Source organism: Xylocopa sonorina, chromosome 14 (genome assembly GCF_050948175.1).
Source record: "Xylocopa sonorina isolate GNS202 chromosome 14, iyXylSono1_principal, whole genome shotgun sequence".
NCBI lineage: Eukaryota > Metazoa > Arthropoda > Insecta > Hymenoptera > Apidae > Xylocopa > Xylocopa sonorina.
The window spans coordinates 4,180,178-4,200,087 of NC_135206.1; the positions used below are offsets into that span (position 1 = coordinate 4,180,178).

General features: G+C 31.3%; 6 protein-coding genes across 9 annotated transcripts; 3 read left to right on the forward strand and 3 right to left on the reverse strand.

The window, feature by feature from the left end:
* Positions 1–134: 134 nt before the first annotated feature.
* On the forward strand, positions 135–18,276 carry Garnet (adaptor-related protein complex 3, delta 1 subunit-like garnet). 2 transcript variants are annotated; one of them, XM_076906841.1, is made up of 14 exons: positions 135–138; positions 12,555–12,652; positions 12,769–12,897; positions 12,993–13,403; positions 13,814–13,887; positions 14,119–14,562; positions 14,828–15,055; positions 15,135–15,297; positions 15,579–15,761; positions 15,885–16,266; positions 16,520–16,788; positions 16,922–17,500; positions 17,571–17,996; positions 18,071–18,276. In XM_076906841.1, exons 3-14 carry the CDS (start codon positions 12,775–12,777, stop codon positions 18,161–18,163), a joined length of 3,375 nt encoding a protein of 1,124 aa, XP_076762956.1. In that variant the 5' UTR covers positions 135–138; positions 12,555–12,652; positions 12,769–12,774; the 3' UTR covers positions 18,164–18,276. The 2 variants fall into 2 exon arrangements, with proteins under 2 accessions (XP_076762956.1, XP_076762955.1); XM_076906840.1 differs by lacking the exon at positions 135–138 and adding an exon at positions 12,099–12,422 and having other exon boundaries at positions 12,557–12,652.
* Positions 1,614–2,260, reverse strand: Pole4 (DNA polymerase epsilon subunit 4). Its single transcript, XM_076906779.1, has 2 exons — positions 1,994–2,260; positions 1,614–1,821 (listed from the first exon to the last, which is right to left on the reverse strand). Exons 1-2 carry the CDS (start codon positions 2,225–2,227, stop codon positions 1,681–1,683), a joined length of 375 nt encoding a protein of 124 aa, XP_076762894.1. The 5' UTR covers positions 2,228–2,260; the 3' UTR covers positions 1,614–1,680.
* LOC143430511 (ubiquitin thioesterase otubain-like) lies at positions 2,636–4,352 on the forward strand. Its single transcript, XM_076906826.1, has 5 exons — positions 2,636–2,957; positions 3,024–3,076; positions 3,309–3,608; positions 3,687–3,887; positions 3,945–4,352. Exons 1-5 carry the CDS (start codon positions 2,915–2,917, stop codon positions 4,140–4,142), a joined length of 795 nt encoding a protein of 264 aa, XP_076762941.1. The 5' UTR covers positions 2,636–2,914; the 3' UTR covers positions 4,143–4,352.
* Borcs7 (BLOC-1 related complex subunit 7) lies at positions 4,595–5,122 on the reverse strand. The gene is made up of 2 exons (XM_076906784.1): positions 4,959–5,122; positions 4,595–4,861 (listed from the first exon to the last, which is right to left on the reverse strand). The coding sequence occupies exons 1-2, from the start codon at positions 5,094–5,096 to the stop codon at positions 4,682–4,684; spliced, it is 318 nt and encodes a 105-aa protein (XP_076762899.1). The 5' UTR covers positions 5,097–5,122; the 3' UTR covers positions 4,595–4,681.
* On the forward strand, positions 6,029–7,129 carry LOC143430457 (uncharacterized). Its single transcript, XM_076906764.1, has 4 exons — positions 6,029–6,164; positions 6,258–6,449; positions 6,546–6,733; positions 6,854–7,129. The coding sequence occupies exons 1-4, from the start codon at positions 6,072–6,074 to the stop codon at positions 7,038–7,040; spliced, it is 660 nt and encodes a 219-aa protein (XP_076762879.1). The 5' UTR covers positions 6,029–6,071; the 3' UTR covers positions 7,041–7,129.
* On the reverse strand, positions 8,343–11,660 carry LOC143430525 (uncharacterized). 3 transcript variants are annotated; one of them, XM_076906844.1, is made up of 3 exons: positions 11,341–11,660; positions 10,470–10,814; positions 8,343–10,356 (listed from the first exon to the last, which is right to left on the reverse strand). In XM_076906844.1, exons 2-3 carry the CDS (start codon positions 10,770–10,772, stop codon positions 8,416–8,418), a joined length of 2,244 nt encoding a protein of 747 aa, XP_076762959.1. In that variant the 5' UTR covers positions 10,773–10,814; positions 11,341–11,660; the 3' UTR covers positions 8,343–8,415. The 3 variants fall into 3 exon arrangements, with proteins under 3 accessions (XP_076762959.1, XP_076762957.1, XP_076762958.1); XM_076906842.1 differs by having other exon boundaries at positions 11,321–11,659; XM_076906843.1 differs by lacking the exon at positions 11,341–11,660 and adding an exon at positions 11,248–11,265.
* Positions 18,277–19,910: the final 1,634 nt, after the last annotated feature.

Here is a 19,910-nt window from a genome sequence, read left to right on the forward strand (position 1 = left end):
TGCATGTATGTATACGTATTGTATATGTATACGCACGCACACACACACACACACACGCATATATATATATATATATATATATATCTATATTTTTTTTGTTATCGCACTGAGAAAAAAGTTTCTTTCGGAAAGAAAACGTATAGAATACACTTGCGCAAAAACATTGCAAAGTACAATTTATTTGACAACCATGTGACGAATACCCGTTCGACATTAGAAAAATTATTTGAAACGTAATTATTTTATCTAATGATTTATATATGAATAACGAAAACTTACTTGTACTTTTCTAGATTAATAAGAGATATACAACTTGGATGTATTTTAAAATACAAATTTGAATCGTACTAAGTGTACTGTTGAAGTGTACTGTGAATTAAAATTTCAGAAAAATTAATAATTAATTTTTGATCCATACAAAATGAGAACACCCCGTATAAGAATCATTTTCACGCTGTATTTATATAAATGCAAACTTTATCGATACATTAGTTTTAGATTTCAAATTGCAATCAACACAGAAATATATATACAATAATAACAATTTCAATACTCGACGAGATATGAACGGTCTTTAAGTTTACTCTAAATAAAATACTCGAATATTAATGATAAAATAGCATTTTAATATAATGAGTAAAGCACAGCTACGGTTCGCATCTTTCTTCTTTTCCAAATCTTTTTCTCTTAATTTTATAAAATATATTTATTCCTTTTTTTCAGTAGTGTAATGAAAGAATGTAACTGTTTTCACTTCATAGGTTTACGTTGTATATTATCTCGCTATAAAGCTACATATCTTTGTATTATTATTTATTTTAAATCATGATCTCTAAACGCTTGCAATTGGTAGCATAAAAACTGAATAATTGGCATATGTGGAATAAGACTGATTTTTTTCTCAATATATGTTACTCGTATATAAGTTGCGTATCCTTTTAGATAGAAACTTTTAAAATACTCCTTTTCCTGCGTGAAGAATATTCTTAATATTTCATATAAGAGAAATTAAAGAGTTAATTCTTTAAATTCTAGATGGATACTATAATTAAATTGAAAATTAAAATTATTTACAATGTACATATTTCATTCTGCATTATACAAGATGTATATTACCGATAATCTAGAAAAATATTAAGAGAAAATAATAAAATGCTTACAAAATATATATTTTATTTGTATAGTAATAAAATTACGCAATGCTTTGTATATGCAGATGAAATTATATGACTGTGTATCAAACGAGTTTTGCAATAAAGATACATGTTAAAGATGCAGTATATAAATTTTAATATAAATGTAAACAAATACATCCAATATTTAATCTTTTTATCGAATAAAAAAGACAAATATTCTGTCCCTTCACCTAAGAATTCATAGAATAAAGCATGTCAAATTTACTTTTACTTACTAGAAAGGATTTAGTTCTTTCAATCAAATTTATGCATGCAATAAATTTAATAAGAATTTTTCAAAAATATTACCTTTAAATTAAAAATATATGTCACTTTTGTTATTCAGTCACGTTATCGGTATGTTTTATAATTGCGTTACGTACAGAACTCTGGAAATAGCGTATAATTTCTTTTAGTACAACGATACAATTTTGTTACAAAGGTATAAAAGTAATATCATATTACATAATGTTATAATGCAACGATTAAAGGACACTAAGTTTCATTAATCAAGCATTCCCTCTAAAAATACAAGTGCGTCAACATTATTAATCGCACTTGTTACATCTCTTTTTTGTATCGTCTTTTTGTTCATTTGCGCTGTATATTTGTATGACTCCTTAGAAAGAGAATCGATGAAAAGTTCCTGCAACGTAACGCCCAATATTAACACACTAGTATCGTATTACATGACAATTTGAATACAATACCATTCCTACAATTAATATTAACCGATCAAAAATTGTTTAACATTTATTAATGAGGGTTACATTATATACGAATAGTCTGTGAATAAATAGCATGTATGTTAGAATTACCGTAGATTTTGCAATCAGAAAAACAGCTTCTTGATTGATAATATTTACTTCGGGGTCCATTTTTATTATTGTTTTTATCCTACCTAATGGTAACCTTACTAATTTCTCTTTTTGTTCTTCGTCGATACGAGCATTATTCTCAACTTCCTCTTGAGAATCGTGAGAATTTTCTCCTCCAATACTTTCATTTAATTCTTTATCACTTACACTTTCTTCGTTTTCAAAATTTTCCATGTTAAAAATTAGATATGTCGACGATTGACATTAAATAATATTAAACATGTTTAAATAATATTGAAAATGACGAGTGTTTTAAATCTGTAACGGTCAGAAATAATGTTATTCAATTTCATTTCCATTATATTATGAATTGAACATTTTATTGGAGATTACTATATCACCGAAATGTTCATGGTTCGTTTAACGTTTTACACGTGCTCGAAGCAACCTAGTAATAATAGTGATAATAGTGATAATAGTGATAATAGTGATAATAGTAATAATAGTAATAATAGTAATAATAGCAATAATAGGATAGATACGTCTTTCTAGCGGTGGAATATAATATTTACATCGTTTGCTTTTAAAAGAAAGCGTTTGCGTGTGCGTTCGCCTACGTGCATATCTGTACACGTATGTGTGTATGTGTGTGCGTGTGTGCGTGTGACTGCAATTTCTTCTGTGAGATTTCTTTTAATTAACTTTCAGTGTACAACACGTACAAGAGTGTAAAAGAAATTGTTGAAAAGTATGTCCCAATAAATATTTATGCGCCTATTCTATTTTGAGAGATATAGTTACCAATCTAAAACATTTTGATACAACGGTAAATGTCTTTTCAATTTCCACATGGACATCGGGCTTTTATTTACGACTGATAATTTGACAGTCGTTTCAAAATTTATGAAAACCTCTTGAAATATGGAAGAGAAATCTTGCAAAGAGCAATTAACGGAAAATACAGGTTCTTAAATATAAAATACGACTCGAAAGGGTCTATACATAACTTATCATATTTGTTTTATTATAGATGTTAACCAAGATGAGTTGATTCTTCAGCAACAAAGGCGAATCGAAATGGAGGTTAATATGTATTTTCGTCACTTTCGAAAATCATTTGTATTCGAAGCTTCCTTCTCAACGAACGTTCATTTTGTTTTTATTTAAAAATTACCAATTACCGTTTACTACATTTAATAATAATTTTCTTTTCTTTTCTTTTAGTAAATCAACAAGTATCACCACAATTTCCCCCTTTATCGTCTTTGTATCGATAAGAGAAGAAAATGTGGAATTAAATTGTATTATTTTTCAGATTTCTGAAACCATTGCTTTAGTCGGAGAAAAAGAATCCATAAAAAGTTTGGAACGTGAATATTCGGAGGATGAAGTGTATCTTTCGAAAGCTAAAGCGTTGGGTCAAAAGTATTCACATATTAGGAGGACTAGGCCAGATGGAAATTGCTTTTTCAGAGCTTTTAGTTACGCGTATCTTGAAAAATTAATCGGAAACAAAGATGAGTATGAGAAATTTAGGGAACTCGCTTTAAACAGTAAAGACAGTTTGGTAGCGTTAGGTTTTCCTCAATTTACGGTCGAAGATTTCCATGATACGGTAAATATTCGTTTAACGATAATTCTATACAATACATATATACATATTGCTTTGAAATTTTCAATTTTTCTGTCTCAGTTCATGGACGTAATTGATAAAGTGGGAGGCGACGCAGACTCGGGTTACATTGAACTACACAAACTTTTCAACGAACAAGGTTGTTCCGATTATGTCGTTGTATATCTTAGGTTAATTACTTCTGGTCAATTACGGCGCGAAGCTGATTTCTATCAGCATTTTATCGAAGGAGAACGTACAGTTTCAGAATTTTGTCGTCAAGTAGGTATACTTTAAATATTAATTTCTATCGCCGTTTACAAATCTTTCTCTTTTTAGGAAGTAGAACCAATGTACAAAGAATCCGATCACATTCACATTATAGCTATGAGTACTGCTTTAGGAACTGGGGTACGCGTTCGTTATATGGATCGAGGTGCGGGAACTGAAGTAACTGCACACGATTTCCCAGAAGGTGCCACTCCAGCTGTTCATTTACTTTATCGTCCTGGTCATTACGATATTCTATATCCTTGATAAATTGTGCGTTAAACTTGTATACAATTTTTTTAAAAACAATCTTTCTCATGACAAAGATTAATTATTTAGCAAATTATTATATCTTGTGTATGTAATCGAAATTCATAAAAATCTGGTTTGGTTTAACGTAACATTAAAGTTGTAAGTAATTAATTTAAGCGTTATAGAATATTCAATAAAATTATAAAATTTTACGTAAAAGAGAAAGTGTACTTGTATACGTATTGTATCTTTTTTAAAAAAATATAAATTTAATTCCATCTCTATTATTTGTAATACGAATTCAGACTGCGAATCAAGTATATTATATATAATATACTTTAAATTTTATTATATACAAATTGTACACTGTACAACGATATACAAGCTTTTGGAACTTAATTTTAAGTAACATACATTTTTATATACTCGTCATTACTTTAGATTCAACGAATAAATAATTTTCTTCGTTAGTCGCTAACAATAAGATGTAAGTATACAAAATATACAGTGGTAAATTATTATATTAGTAACATACGATAAACATTTACTATGTTTTATCTTTGCATCGCACGTACTTGTTCTGTAACTTCTTCCAAAATCATAGAATTTCGATTAATGGATTCCATTTGATATTCCAAGTGATTCGTTACGAGAGCAATTTTTTTTAAATTAGCTTCCGCAGTTTCCAAACCATGCTCTTGCTGTGCAAAGTTTCTCGCGCTATGCATCAATATCTATACGTACGTTACAACGAGAAACAAAACTACCATTCAAGTATTAAAAATATACGAGTAGTATAATCACATACAGAGAAATATAATAAAATATTACCTCACTACTTTTCGAACCTCTTTGTATTTGCCTTGCTAGGGATGCGATATTATTTACATTAACTTGTACTCTATCGGCTAGTCTCATTTTAGATTCAACAAATAAGCTCCTAGCGCTTGTACTCGAAGCTGAAGCCATGCCGTATATCAATTCTGTCCTTCAATTCTCAAGATAAATTTCAATTTACTTAATTGATTGTTATACACGTATATCTTTGTCAACTTAATTATTTTATCATCTGCAATGGTTAATGATAAGTTTAATGATAATCAATGTACAAAATATTCTTTATTTTATACTTTTCTGCACTCGTTCAAAACTATATATTTATTTGTGTACCAAATAATTTATACGTCCATTTTCATTCAATGAATTTAATTATATTTCAACTTTATATATACATATATATGTATTCGCACACGCACGCATACACACACATATATATCGGGTTAGAAAATAGAACTGTACTCAAAACATACAGAATACTTTCATAATATTCGATTCGAAATATGTAATGTTAGATTTAAATCGATAAAATTCTGGTTAACTATACATAACGTGGATGTACATAACTCTTCTTTTATCTAAAAGACAATAGATATTGTACGTAATGACATTTCTCAACGCGATGTGTTCAAAACTGTATCGATAACTGTATGTGTCATGTACTGTGAAGTAGGCAATACTTGGTTATACTTACGCATTTTCTATAAACTTCTATCACTGTGTTATCATCGCGATACCTTTACGTTAATGTTTTTGCGTCAATAATTAAACAAATATCATATATATATATATATATATAAATATACGTACGCGTATTGATATCGTCGTGTAACCGTATTTCCTTCAAAATTCTAACCTTGTACACTACATACTTCATTATATGGTGCAAAACAAGAAACTTATAAACAGTGTGTTTACGTAAAAAAAAAAAATCTATAAAATACGTTTATATAAAAGGAATCGAGTGAAATATTTTAGTGGTATTTATAAAATGTAATATATTATTTTTATTCTATTATATTTCTTATTGTGCACAAATAATATATTATTAACAGATTAATTCCTTTCAATATGTAGAGCATTACACTGGAGGAATTAAAATAAGGAATGGAGACGGATCAAAAGACGGAGATTACCGATGTTACTTTACTTGCTCAACAAATGAAAGAATCGACTCGACTGTCCATGGACGATCAACACGTAATGTATTTAGTAATGTATTTTAGTAGTTAATTGATATTAATGTTAATTCGTTAGACTCAGAAGAATGAAAAGTTCTTGTTTGTTATATAGTTTTTAAAAAACCTGCATATAAACTTAAGGAATCCTGTGTTGCCGCAACACGAAATTGAATCCCGTGCCGGATCTCGTCCTCCGACGCAAGAAGAAACAAAGAAATTCAAGCAACTGGTAGCTATTAAGAAAGGTTCTTATAACTTTGCGGAGGACCAAATAATTACTCATAACTGGACAACATTCTGTAAAGTATGCCCGACAAAAATATTTCCTGCGTGTTTATGCATTTTAATACGCATGCGGAGTAATTAAGTTGAAAACATTTCGTCGCTTCTACATTCATAGTTACATAACTGGGATCCCAAAAAAGTGGAACCATTTATACTTTTGCGAGACAATCAAAAGACACATATTCGCAGTAAAAAACAAAGAAGGAAGTTTGTACAATTTTTAGCGGATGGTCTACCAAACAGAACTTTATACAGCGTATATCACAGATTTAAGAATTTGTATTCAGACCTTGAACAAAGAAGGTAGAATTTTCGAAACATTTTAGATAATTTAGAATCGAATTTTCTATAACTTACTTTGCACATTCAATAATATAATACTTATTTGCCTTTATATTTAACTCCTCTGTTTTATATTTGAAGGTTCCGACCGGAAGAGGATAAAATGATTTTAGATCATTTAGAGCGCAATGTAAACCTTGATAAGAAACGAAAGTATTCGGACTTGGCAAAAGTTTTAAAACGAACTCGAGCTGCTATTTGGCGCCGTTACAAATTGCTTAGGAAAGAACATAAGAGAAGCACCAAGTTCTCATACAATTTACATTAACTTTGTACGATAGCTTATACGTTAATTAGCAGGTATCAACTGATTTTCTTTTCTCCCTAGTTGTTTAAATAAATTTAAATATTATTAAACATAGAGTATGTGATATACAATAATACCGAGTAACTATGCATTGTGTTTTTGTGTTAAAAAATCACATACACTGTATATATTAATTTAAAAATCTCATTTAAGATTAAAAAAATAGCTTGTATATTAACATAATTAAAATAAAAAGGTAAAAGTAAATTTTGAAACAGTATTTTAATGCGGTATATACACATATATACTTTGAGAGAATAATCTTGCCCGAGTTTGTATTACTTGTATTCCTTTCAATGGCACGACACGTGCATTATTTACTTATTATATAAATATGATGATCACGCAAGTAATACGAAAGATATAAAACATAATTTCTGCAAGTGCGAGACATTTAACAAGAGTATTAATGTAAAATACTGCAAAAATTTAATAGATTACTTTGACAATATTTATACAACTATATGGAATTTGGAATGAAGATTATACGAGTAATTTAATCGCGTATGCTTATGCAATTATAATATATGACCGAAATCATGCTGCATGTTTACTTTTAATAATAGAATTATAAAAGTTACATCTTATTCATTACATTTATTCAGTAAATTAAAATCCAAAAATGGAAACTTAAACGATTAACAAATTATTGATGTGTCATATCTTACCAGAGGAAAATCAAAATGCATATATCGTACGATTATAATTCATTGATGTTAGTAAGACACGATTAATATACATTAAAGTTATCGAAAATGTAATTAAATCTGTACATAGTACATAAGAATAAAATATATATCGCATGCAACCCTTGCATATGAATACGTGTTTAATTACTTGAAATTTAAATATTTTGTATTGCAAATTTAATACATTTCAAACTAAATTTAACTGTACACATATAAAAAAATTAAGTAATCTACTCATTTTCATATTCAATATGATTTTCGGACACTCTGTAAATAAATATGTACGTTTTAAGTCATACTAAACATATTATCTTGATGTTGGCCGGATTAAAGAAGAAAAGAAAAAAAAGAAGGAAAATCCCCCCCAGATGGTTACAGGATAATATTTAAATAATTGCTTAAAGGAAACGATAAATATTCTTGCGATAAAATATTTAGTAATTTGCATAGTTTAAGAATACGATTATTGAAGTGATTTTTCTTTGCAAAAGAAGAAGAAAAAAAAAGAAAAAAAAGAGCTGCCCATATATTTACACAAGTGCACAATTTTTATGGTAATGTATTGTATTATATATATTTTAAGAATCATAGCTTGATAACGCGCAAGCAAAGTTATTGTTTGTCGATACAATATAAATTTTGTTATTTTAAAACATTTGTCCTATCACAGCAAGTGATCGTACTGCAGACTGCATATTATTTACATGGATATGATGAGCAACCGTGTGATGATGTTCATCTACAACCGTGTCCCCGTATTGTGCTCGACAACGTTTCTGATGTGCGAATAGACTACCGCTATGACTATAAGCAGCACCACATGTTTTACACACGTACGGTTTCTCACCAGAATGAGTATAAGTATGTTCTTTTAAAGTACTTAGCCTTTTGAACGCTTTGCCGCATGTTTTACACAAATAGTTCGCTTCACCGGTATGTCGAGTTAAATGTCGCCTAAACGCCGAACTGACAGCGAATGCTGCGCTGCATACGTGACAGACAAACGGTTTGTCGCCGGTATGAATCCTAATGTGATTAGCTAAACTGGTTGTCGTAGTAAATCCACTGTTGCAAGTTTTACACACATGCGGTTTAATGCCAGTGTGAGTCCTCATATGATACGTTAGAGAAGAATTGCTCGGGTACACTTTACTACAAATGTGACACAAATATTCTCGTGGAACCTTTTCTTTCGGTTTATGTGTCCTTTGATGCAGAACAAGACGAGCTTGACTAGCACATACCTTCCCGCAAATCTCGCAAGTAACCGGTTCAGCTTTCGGCTTGTGCATCGATACGTGTCGCCTGAGACCTTTCTTCGTAGCCATGATTTTATCACAATGTTGACATTTGTATTCGCCAGAACCGTCCTCGTCGCTGTCTTCCTTTTTAACATTCTCACTTTCCCGCAGAGTGTTTTGCGTACCACTTGGATAAGAATCATCGTCGGAGTCGAAAAATTTATTGTCGTCTACTAAATTATCTAACAATCCATGACCATGTTTCTCGGCGTGCTTTTTCAACGTGTCCGGCCTGAAGAACCACTTTTTACATACGGTACAGGAATACTTTTTATCTCCGTGTACGAGGGTGTGTCTTTTCAGATTTTTCAAAGAAGAACAATATTGACTACAAATTTCACATTTGTACAATTCAGGTGCATTCTCAAAATCGTAAACTTCATTCACAGTGCCACTTTCGTCGTCTGTATCGTCTTCCAGTTTCATCTCTCTTTTCGGTTCTTTAGTATCCTTCTGTTCGTCGGTACTGATTTGCTTGATCATGTTGTTCACTTTCTCCGTGTGAGACTTTAAGTGACGTACCAGACTTTGAGGTTTAGAAAAACACGCGTGACACAATTGGCAAGCAAGAGGTTTCGACGCGTGTATTTTCTTATGATTCTCCATGTTCTCTAATTTGTAAAACATTTTCGAACAAATGTTGCATTTATGCTTCTTCTCGTGGACAAGGGAATGCTTCTTCAAGCCCCTTTGCGTGTTGTAAGACTTTGAGCATACTTTACATTTAAATTTCGATTCTACGGAATCTTGACCATCGTTACTCGAGTCGTAATAATTGTCGTCAATTTCGTCCTCGCTATAAGTTTTATTAGGCACTGATTTCACTTTTCTGGTAGAAGTGCGTTTTTGTAAAATACCTTCTCCCTCTTTGACATTCTCATCCAATATTGTTTCATCAAAATATTCTACATCTTGTTTCTTCTCGTCTTCCTCCGAGTTCTGATTGATATCTCGGCTATCTTCTGGCTTATTTTCCAGATCTATACTTCCGGGAATAACGTTGTTACTCTCTTCTGTAATCGACGTTTCATTTATACTATTTTCCGAGGTGCAAGGGTCTTTTTCAATTTCTTTGGATCCATCAAATCCGATAGAACAAATAAAAAGTTTCTCATTTTGCATATCAATTTGGCTGGTGGTCAAGCTAGATTCATCCCTACAGTACGAATCATTACTATGAATGTATTCTTGGGAATTTGATGCCGCTTGCATCTCTTCTTTCACAAAATAATCTTGTTGATCGACATGCTTTTTCGGTATCTTTGATTCTGTTTGCGTATACGTGTCCTAAAATATTTAAAAACATTTAATTCCATTGTACGCTGTCGCAAATACATTTTTTATTTTAAAAAAATGTCATTACTGATAGATATATTATCTAGATAATGTACTATATTTACCACGATAGTAACTTTATGCGGTTTATTATAATACATTCTTAACTTGGCATCAGAATGTTGACACTGCTGTCTAAATTCATGAGCGACGCTAGCTTTATAAATACAGATATCACAAATTAACGAAGGTAACCCATCTTGTTCGTGAATTTCTATCGATCCGCAAACTTGTATCTTTTGTGGAAGACTAGAAAAGTCGTTTACTTCTTGATCGGTACAAAAAATGGGAGACAAATTGGTACCCTCCGTAAGGCAAATTCTGCATATTCTGTCCATGTTGAGCGGTAAGTCAAAATATTCCGTCATTCTTTGTCGAAAGTAAGAAGCAATTTATCCGTAATGTGCTTTCTGGAAATAATCCATGTAAATAATGTCACCCAACGATTTCATCGACAAACACAATTACTTTGGCCAAAGAAATACTCGCTTCGATTTTACTTGTTACATTATTTTAAACTTGTTAAAAAGAAAAATATAGTTTATAACATAAACATTGGATTCGTTTAAAATCCAAGCTTGTACGTGTAGTAATCCATTCATATTGATCTCACTAGAGGGAAATCACAAATATTTTGTTCGATACGTATACATGTGTATTATATATATATATATATATATATATAGTGGAAATAAAATAACGAAACTAAAAACACATTATAAGAAATAGAATTAGAAAAGTTTGAAAACATTCTGAGAGAGTAGCGAATATACAGACGAGTGAACGTACTACTTGGTAACATGTACATGGAAAAAAAGAAATGAAAAGAAAATAGAAACGTACATGTACGATGTAAATAGTTTATTCGAAAAAGTTTATTTTTTAAACGTAAACAAAAAAAAAAAAATTAACGTACAAAAATGAGAGGTTCTCAACCTTCGGATCTTTTATGTACCACGAAAACATGCCACGATGTTAAGACGATGCTTCAACAACAGTGATGCCCAGACGAATACATCGGACCTTCTTCTAGATAACTTGTGTATTTCAGATCTTTGCAATCCTCCAATTCTCGTTAAATCGTTACCACACGCTAAAGAACAATGTCACGAGTAATTTCATTATTAGTTATCTAATGTTCGTTTACGCGACACTTGTCTACAAAAAAATATAACACTTTTCTATTTCTTTGTTCAATGGCTTCTCTATATGTACATCTGCAAACAACTACCACGAAAGTTGAGAGCAATCTGAAATGAACTCACGAACGTATGAAACTAGGGAACTTGGTGAAATGTGAATGGGTCAATACAATGAAAGTCTATATTACTACACTTGCTTACTTACTTACTTACTTACTTACTTACTTAACAATTGATAGTAAGCGATAGAGCGAATGCATATTCATTAAATATTAAATGTAATTCGTAATAAGAACGATGTGTATGAGCGATGTACTCCTCGAGTGTTGTATACATTTATGTAACCGGATTTGAAACTCCCTTCTGCTCCCTATATCTTGTAGTAACGTTTTCAATTAACTACGATAGATAAATTGATTTGAAACCGGTTGCATTAATCGTAACACCTAACATTTTTCTATCGAACGACCAATCGTACACAAACGATTTATAACTAGCGCAGACCTACGAATGTACAACACCTTGGGAATTTTATAGTCGGAAAATTTTGTCAAGTGGTTAGTCTATTTGCGATATTTCTTAGGTTTGATCGTCGTTGGACTTTCTTATCCGCCGATCTGTCAAAAAATGTAAATGTAAAACTGATTGAAGTTTAAGGTTTTTAACATACGGTAATGCAATCGGTGCAAGTTATCCGATTAAGTCGGAACATTGGATGGATGTAGAAAGAAACCCTTTAAGCGATATTCGAAATATATCTATTATTTTTTAAATGCCATTATGGCTCTTCGTAAAGTAAAAGGGAATTTTGAACGCATGTTCGACAAAAATTTGACTGATTTAGTGCGTGGGATTAGAAATAACAAAGAGAACGAGGTAAACTTTCTCTAATTATATCCTTTAGTCTTTCACTAGAAAACATCTCTATTTCTCAGTTTACATAACCTTCTTCGTTTCGGTTAATAATACAACTTTTTTTTATCAATCTACACGCCATTATATGGTTATAGGCAAAGTATATCGCACAGTGTATAGAAGAAATTAAACAAGAATTACGTCAAGATAATGTTGCGGTCAAGGCAAATGCCGTTGCAAAGCTAACATATGTAAGCTTCCCATTTATATAATTTATCCTCGGTTGCGTTTCTAATATCATTAATGTCGTATATATCTATATATTATACGTATATATACGTGTATAAGTGTATTCTAATTTGTATAGCTACAAATGTTGGGATACGATATTAGCTGGGCTGGTTTCAATATAATCGAGGTGATGTCATCTGCAAAGTTTACGTACAAACGAATCGGATACTTAGCAGCGAGTCAAAGTTTTCACGCAGATACAGAAGTACGACATTGTTGTTAAAATTTAGATGAAATTTAATTCCCAAAGGAATCTGATCATCTCTAACAAATGCAAATTATCGATGCAATTTATTCCAGCTTTTGATGTTAACTACCAATATGATACGCAAAGATCTAAACAGCCAAAATCAATACGACGCTGGCCTGGCTCTAAGTGGACTTTCTTGTTTTATAAGTTCGGATCTTGCACGCGACTTAGTTAACGATATAATGACGTTATTAACGTCTACAAAGCCGTATCTACGCAAGAAAGCAGTGTTAATGATGTACAAGGTTTTCTTGCGATTTCCAGAGGCCTTACGGCCTGCTTTTCCTAGATTGAAAGAGAAATTGGAAGATCCGGATAGCGGCGTACAAAGCGCTGCTGTCAATGTAGTCTGTGAATTAGCAAGGAAAAATCCGAAAAACTATTTAAGTTTAGCGCCTGTTTTTTTCAAACTCATGACCACCTCTACCAACAACTGGATGTTAATAAAAATTATTAAATTGGTAAGTAAATATTATCTTTTTAAAATCTTGTACGAATAAAGTGAAACAGATTAATCGAAATATAGGCTCATTGTTATAATTAATAATTATATTATGATTAACACGAGCCAAATAATATTGGTCTTGTTTCACCTACTCAGTTCTCCACTATAACACTGATCGAACCAAAAATGGGTCGGCGACTTACGCAACCGCTAATTGACCTGATTTCAAGGTTCTCATATTAGTTGATTATTTTCCGTTTTACTAAATATATAGCCAATTTATAGATGTTAGTTTAGCAGTACGCATCAGTAGCTCGCATTTATTTTTAATATCCGCCCGTACATTGTACATTGCGTAAATTGTGTTTAGAAGCGTTCGATATGTTAAATATCATCATATTTCTTAGATTGTAATTATATTTCCAGTTTGGCGCGTTGACACCTCTAGAACCTAGGCTTGGCAAAAAATTAATAGAACCCCTTACAAATTTGATACACAGGTATTTAATGTACTTAAGGTTTATCATACTAGGTTTATCATTTTGCTTGTAAAGTATCTTAACGATTTATTATTGTTAGAAATTTCTCTGACATTTTTTTTCTAATGTAATTTCTTTCTCGTAGTTCGCCGTTACTTTAATTTTTTAAATAGTCAATCACTTACAATTACCATTAAATCTACCATCGATCGTTTAACTTGATATTGATTACACGATATTACTGATTTTTAGTACGTCGGCAATGTCCTTACTGTACGAATGTATAAATACAGTAATAGCTGTATTAATTTCAATTTCATCCGGTATGCCAAATCACTCTGATTCGATACAGTTATGTGTTCAAAAATTGAGGATATTAATAGAAGATTCCGATCAAAATCTGAAGTATTTGGGACTGTTGGCAATGTCGAAGATATTAAAAACTCATCCGAAAAGTGTACAGGCTCATAAGGATCTGATAATGCAATGTTTGGATGACAAAGATGAAAGTATAAGATTGCGTGCCTTGGATTTACTATACGGAATGGTTTCAAAGAAAAATTTAATGGAAATAGTTAAGAAGTTGATGGTGCATATGGATAAAGCTGAAGGCACTGCTTACAGGGATGAATTACTGTCGAAAATTATTCAAATTTGTTCGCAAAATAATTACCAGTTTGTCACTTTTTTCGAATGGTAAAATAATCCGTTAAATCTACATCTATTGACGAATATCTTTGATAACACCGGTAAAAGATGCTAGATCCGCATACCATAGAATTTCTCAGAAATCGAGTTTCCGAAGGTTTTCTTTCACTTATCCTAAAAAAAAGATCGATTAACTTTTCCATGTGTTTTCCTCGTCGTAAAGTAGAAATCAGCGTTTGCGAACTTAACATCTTTTACCAACAATATGCATTTCATTTATACGTGTGTAGTGTTTTTCAACTATTGTTTATAGGTACATATCTGTATTAGTTGAACTTACTCGAATGGAAGGTACCAAACATGGACCATTAGTAGCAACTCAATTGCTCGATGTAGCAATTCGCGTACAAGCTATACGAAAATACGCAGTTCAACAATGTGCCTTACTGCTAGAAAACTCGTACCTTCTAACAGGCCAACCAAGAGCAACGATGTCCGAAGTTTTATACGCTGCTGCATGGATTTGCGGGGAATTTTCTAGGTACGGTACAATCTGTTTATCAGTTCACATTCATTTTCTCTGATGTTAATGTGTAATCGATAACAAATTAAATTGACAGCGAACTAGAAAATCCTATAGCAACGTTACAATCAATGTTACGATCACAAGCGTCCAGCTTGCCAGGACATATTCAAGCAGTTTATGTTCATAACATTTTGAAGCTTGCGACAGCAACGTTATGCAAGGCCGAACAAGACGAAGACACAGAGACTATGGAACAGGTATGTTATTAATTATATAATTTTTGTATTTTCCTTTTTACGAAATGCTTCTCGAATGTTTAATAATAGTGGTAAACGGTAATAGTATCTTTTGTAATTAATTTTCCATTATACTATTCAACCGCGCAATTAATATAATTGTTTTAGTCGATATATTTTTCATTTTATTAAAATTACGTTGTATTTTAAACACGCGCTATTAACTTATTCAACAATGTCGATCGGGTTTGTTCAGAATTATGACGCTATTAGAATATGTGATTTTTTTTTATATTTTATAGATTTTTGCACTGAAAGATAAAATAGCAGCTTTTGTGTGCAGTGGGGACTTAGAAGTTCAAGAAAGGTCTAGTTCTGCATTAGTTTTACTTGAGTGTTTAAAAGAAAATCCTGGTTTGGCGCAAGAGTTGATGGAAGCGTTCGAAGGAGAGCTGAACCCTGTTGCTCCAAAAGCACAAAGAAAGGTAAACATTATTTATGCGTTCATTTTATGTTATTTAAACTTTTTCTCTGTCTTTTCTGTTCAATTAATAAAAGTAATAAATATGTATCATGTAATTATTCGTTTATTATATTTTTATCCTTAGGTGCCAATTCCTGAAGATTTAAATTTAGATTCGTGGATTAATGATCCGCCATCGGAAAGTTCGGATTCAGAAGATTTAGACATGAATGATATCTTTGTTAAGACCGAAAAGATGAACGACTCTTATTCTAAACAAGAATTTAACGAACCAACGGCAGAAGAACTTCAAAAGCGTCGCGAGGCTAGAAAATTGGAACAGCAAAACAATCCGCATTATTTAAAAGGCACATTCAAGAATTCTACATCGTATCACAATTCATCGAGTATTTACGAGGAGTTCGAGAACATTCCCATAGCAGAGTTAAATATTCCAGTTTCGTTAAAGATTACAGACAAACATAAAAGATATAAAATACACGGCAAGAAGAAGAAGTCTAAGAAAAGTATGTTCAAGTATATCGTTCCATTTCATTATCGGTTTCCTTACAAATTTTTTTACCGTGTTCTATGATTAAAAATAAAATTGAAATGTCATACAATGGAAGTTCATAAATATTTTATTAAAAAGTTTAAAAAACATATCTACGTGGTAGTACACGAAAAAAGTTTGTATCGGAACTTGTGAAAGGTGTGTGCGTGTGTATATTATACATCTCGCGTCAATTATACGACTTTAAAGCGTAATTTTGAAATCAGGTAAAAAGCCTGCTTCGGATGATGAACAGGATGATACTTATCCTGTTCAAGTGGTAAATACTGGTATCGGCGAGTTACCACCAGGCGCAGAGTTAAGCGATAGTGACGATTACGATCAGGTGGACGTAAACGATCCACACAGAGCCTTAAATATTAATCTAGATCTACCTTTGAGGGACGATGAAAGATTACCTGTCTTAGAACATAGAGTTATCGAAAATAATTTAGTCCAAGAAACTACTGAAAATAAAGGAAAGAAAAAGGAAAAAGTAATATTTTTTCTATCATTTATGTTTTAAATGTGGCAAAATATATATCTCTACTGAAAATATTAGTTATTTTTGACGAAAGAAAGTAATTGAAAATCATGTATTATTTTATTTATTACATTTTGTTTATTAGGGACATAAAAAATCGAAAAAAAGAGTTAAGGAAGCTAGAGAGAAACGTTACGACAATCAATTAGAATTTACAGATATGTGGTTGGAAAATAGTACTTCCACTGAAAAAATTCAGTCTCCCGTTGCTAATGAGTACACCGAGGTTTTCAGTGAAAAAGAATCGGAACGAAAAGATGTTAAACGGAAAAAGTTGAAAAGTCAAGAGAAGCATAAAAAAACGACCAACGAGGACTCGAAGCATCGAAAATCTAAGAAGTCTAAAAGCAGAAAGGAATCTTCAAAAAAATCCTCAGACTACGAAGAAACCGCTGGAATCTCAACACCGTCGAAAGAGATATTACCGGATTTAACATATAATTTTACTAATTCCGAAGATAATACAACTTTGGTGCAATCGTTTACCTCGTACGAAGAATTGGCTAAAAACAAAGAGCTTTATATAATGTACGAATTAAAGCAAATTCCCCATGAATCTAACAAACTAACTGCGTCGGTACTCATTAAAAATAATTGTCAGAAACTGGTCAAGGAATTAGTTTTTGACGTTCCAGATACATCGTCGTTGAGATTAGTGAGAAATGTAAGTTGCTACGATAAAAAATAATTTCACTTTTTACATGTTTTATACATATGCATACACTTTTTTTCAGATTGGAGATGAATTTGGTATAAAACTGCCGTTCCAATTGCCTCCGCAAACTACTAAAGAAACACAATTCACTATTTTAATTTCAGACGTAACATTTGCTCAGAGGTTGAGAGGCACGCTAACGTACATGTTAGAAAGCAAGGAAAGTACACTGCAAGAGAAACTTGATTTCACTATGCATTTGACGTGCAGTAAGTTCATGATCGGCCATCTTTCACACAAGGATATATTAACAGAATTACTTAAAAGTGGTCAACTTGTACATAAAGTTCGAAAAGAAATTGTTCTTTCCCGAGATTTCGATGTCACTTTGAATTTAATATGTTGCAAATGCAATCTTAGTCTCGTGGAACAAATTAATGATACCGCATCTTTGTATGGACACTCCTTAAAAGGACATCATGTGTGCCTTTTATTAAAATATAGCGTAAGTAAAATACACACTTTACTTTTTGTGACATTTAATATTAACGATGATTTTCACTTAAATTTGTTTCGTAGAAATCGTCAAGTCACTTGGTAATCGAAGGTAAAGGTGATAATAACACGTTACTGTCAGGTATTGGAGAAGAAATTTTAAGGATCCTGACATAATATCGATATGAAATGAAATGTCCGTATTTTACGAGTCCTGTCCTCACTAATTGCAGTCGTGTTCATTACATAATTCGATATGGAAACGAACATTCGACAGCATCGATAATGCCTACCCCCAAACTTATCGAATATTTTCAGAGAGAAGTCTTACCTAAACTTTACATACATCTAATTTAGGTAAACAAATTTTTAATATATGCATGTGGAAGTATACATGCATATATTTAGGCATACGTGTAATTATCTATACATGTGTGTAAGAGGTAACGTTTTAAGAAAATGGAAGAAAGAGATTTATTATCAAGAATTGAAGACATCAGGATGAAAGTAGTTTATTTTATTTACGTCTAATTTCGCGTCGCAAGTTTAAGTGCAATAACATAATGTAGAAAACGATAAAAATGAAAATATTTATTTTAATCAATCTCGTGGTCGTTTAAGTAATAAGCTTTGTAAATATTACTTATCAATTTTTGTGGCAATTTTAAGAAAACAATCCGCTTAAAGATTAGTCTTGTTTTATACAATTATAAGTAAACGATACTTGTACAGTTCATAACATTAAAATATTAAACTATTTTGCCAAAGTAAAGGAAAAGCGCGATAAAACTTTTACGCATCTTATTTCTAAGAATATATTTTTTTTTCAATTGTAAAGTAATCTAAAATATCGTAATGAAAAATAATTACAAACATTTTATATTGGAAATTAACTACTTTATACACTGGTATCTTCAATTTCGCGTTATTAGAAGATTAATATTATATAATTATATTGTTGAACTCCTTACTAAATTGTAAAATACATCATGGATACTCGCGACTCGTGTGTACGTACATCGATGTCTCTCAGCAGAGTATATACTTCCTGCATGTAATGACTTTGTAATATCAATAATTTAATATATATAAGGATTTATAATAAGCATATAAATACGTAATATACAGTAATACATGAAACACCAAATGTAAATAGTTAATACTTGTATGTGCTCTGATAAACTATATCTTTATTTTAAATATCTTCCAAAAGAAGGCAATTTCACGTTTACTTGTGCACGAAAGAAGTTACGTTCCATAAGTAATTCGATTGTGCATAGCATCACTCTTCGTGTTACATTGAACAACTTAGTTATTATTTAATTATATTTGCATTTGCGAACAAAAATAACAGAGTATAAATGTCAGTATCACATGACTTGCGATAATTGAGATTGTATAATATCATACCGTTTAGATACATTTAAGAAATAGATACAAGTATTACGTGTACCAATAACATAAATATTGGTATTTCACTAAATTTCTTACTTTAAACACTTTTTCTTGTGCAAATTTTCAAATCTTTATTCTTTTTTATCCTTATACTTGCGAAAACGTAAATATACATTCTCATTTTCCGTTACAATAATATTTACTGTGCCAAAAGATAACTGATCGGTAACAAACTTTGTCCTTCAAGCATTACAGTATGATAATACACTTAAGTCCAATAACTTTTCGTTTCTTTCTTGCATTTATACATAATATCGAATACATTATTACTTTACAATGATTATTGACATCATGTTTCACATTAACTACCGTTTCTGTATAATGATGTTTATAATATTCATTTTTACGAATAATAATAATGTTAAATTTACTGATAAAAAAAACTGTCTTACTTTTTATATACTAGATACGTAAGGAAAAAATGGATCTTATCTTTGACAATATATTTTACGTAGAGAGCTATATTTCT

Bases quoted from the DNA above. Each gene is read 5' to 3' on its own strand.
- Pole4 (XM_076906779.1), bottom strand. From the start codon at position 2,227: ATGGAAAATTTTGAAAACGAAGAAAGTGTAAGTGATAAAGAATTAAAT. The intron at 1,822-1,993 runs GTAATTCTAACA...GTTACGTTGCAG, and splicing joins TTCTGATTGCAAAATCTACG to GAACTTTTCATCGATTCTCT.
- LOC143430511 (XM_076906826.1), top strand. From the start codon at position 2,915: ATGGAAGAGAAATCTTGCAAAGAGCAATTAACGGAAAATACAG. The intron at 2,958-3,023 runs GTTCTTAAATAT...GTTTTATTATAG, and splicing joins GCAATTAACGGAAAATACAG to ATGTTAACCAAGATGAGTTG. The intron at 3,888-3,944 runs GTAGGTATACTT...TTCTCTTTTTAG, and splicing joins TTTCAGAATTTTGTCGTCAA to GAAGTAGAACCAATGTACAA.
- Borcs7 (XM_076906784.1), bottom strand. From the start codon at position 5,096: ATGGCTTCAGCTTCGAGTACAAGCGCTAGGAGCTTATTTGTTGAATCT. The intron at 4,862-4,958 runs GTAATATTTTAT...ACGTACGTATAG, and splicing joins GAGGTTCGAAAAGTAGTGAG to ATATTGATGCATAGCGCGAG.
- LOC143430457 (XM_076906764.1), top strand. From the start codon at position 6,072: ATGGAGACGGATCAAAAGACGGAGATTACCGATGTTACTTTACTTGCT. The intron at 6,450-6,545 runs GTATGCCCGACA...CTACATTCATAG, and splicing joins ACTGGACAACATTCTGTAAA to TTACATAACTGGGATCCCAA. The intron at 6,734-6,853 runs GTAGAATTTTCG...TTATATTTGAAG, and splicing joins TCAGACCTTGAACAAAGAAG to GTTCCGACCGGAAGAGGATA.
- LOC143430525 (XM_076906844.1), bottom strand. From the start codon at position 10,772: ATGACGGAATATTTTGACTTACCGCTCAACATGGACAGAATATGCAGA. The intron at 10,357-10,469 runs GTAAATATAGTA...TAAATATTTTAG, and splicing joins CGCATAAAGTTACTATCGTG to GACACGTATACGCAAACAGA.
- Garnet (XM_076906840.1), top strand. From the start codon at position 12,327: ATGGCTCTTCGTAAAGTAAAAGGGAATTTTGAACGCATGTTCGACAAA. The intron at 15,056-15,134 runs GTACGGTACAAT...TTAAATTGACAG, and splicing joins ATTTGCGGGGAATTTTCTAG to CGAACTAGAAAATCCTATAG. The intron at 16,267-16,519 runs GTATGTTCAAGT...TTTTGAAATCAG, and splicing joins GAAGAAGAAGTCTAAGAAAA to GTAAAAAGCCTGCTTCGGAT.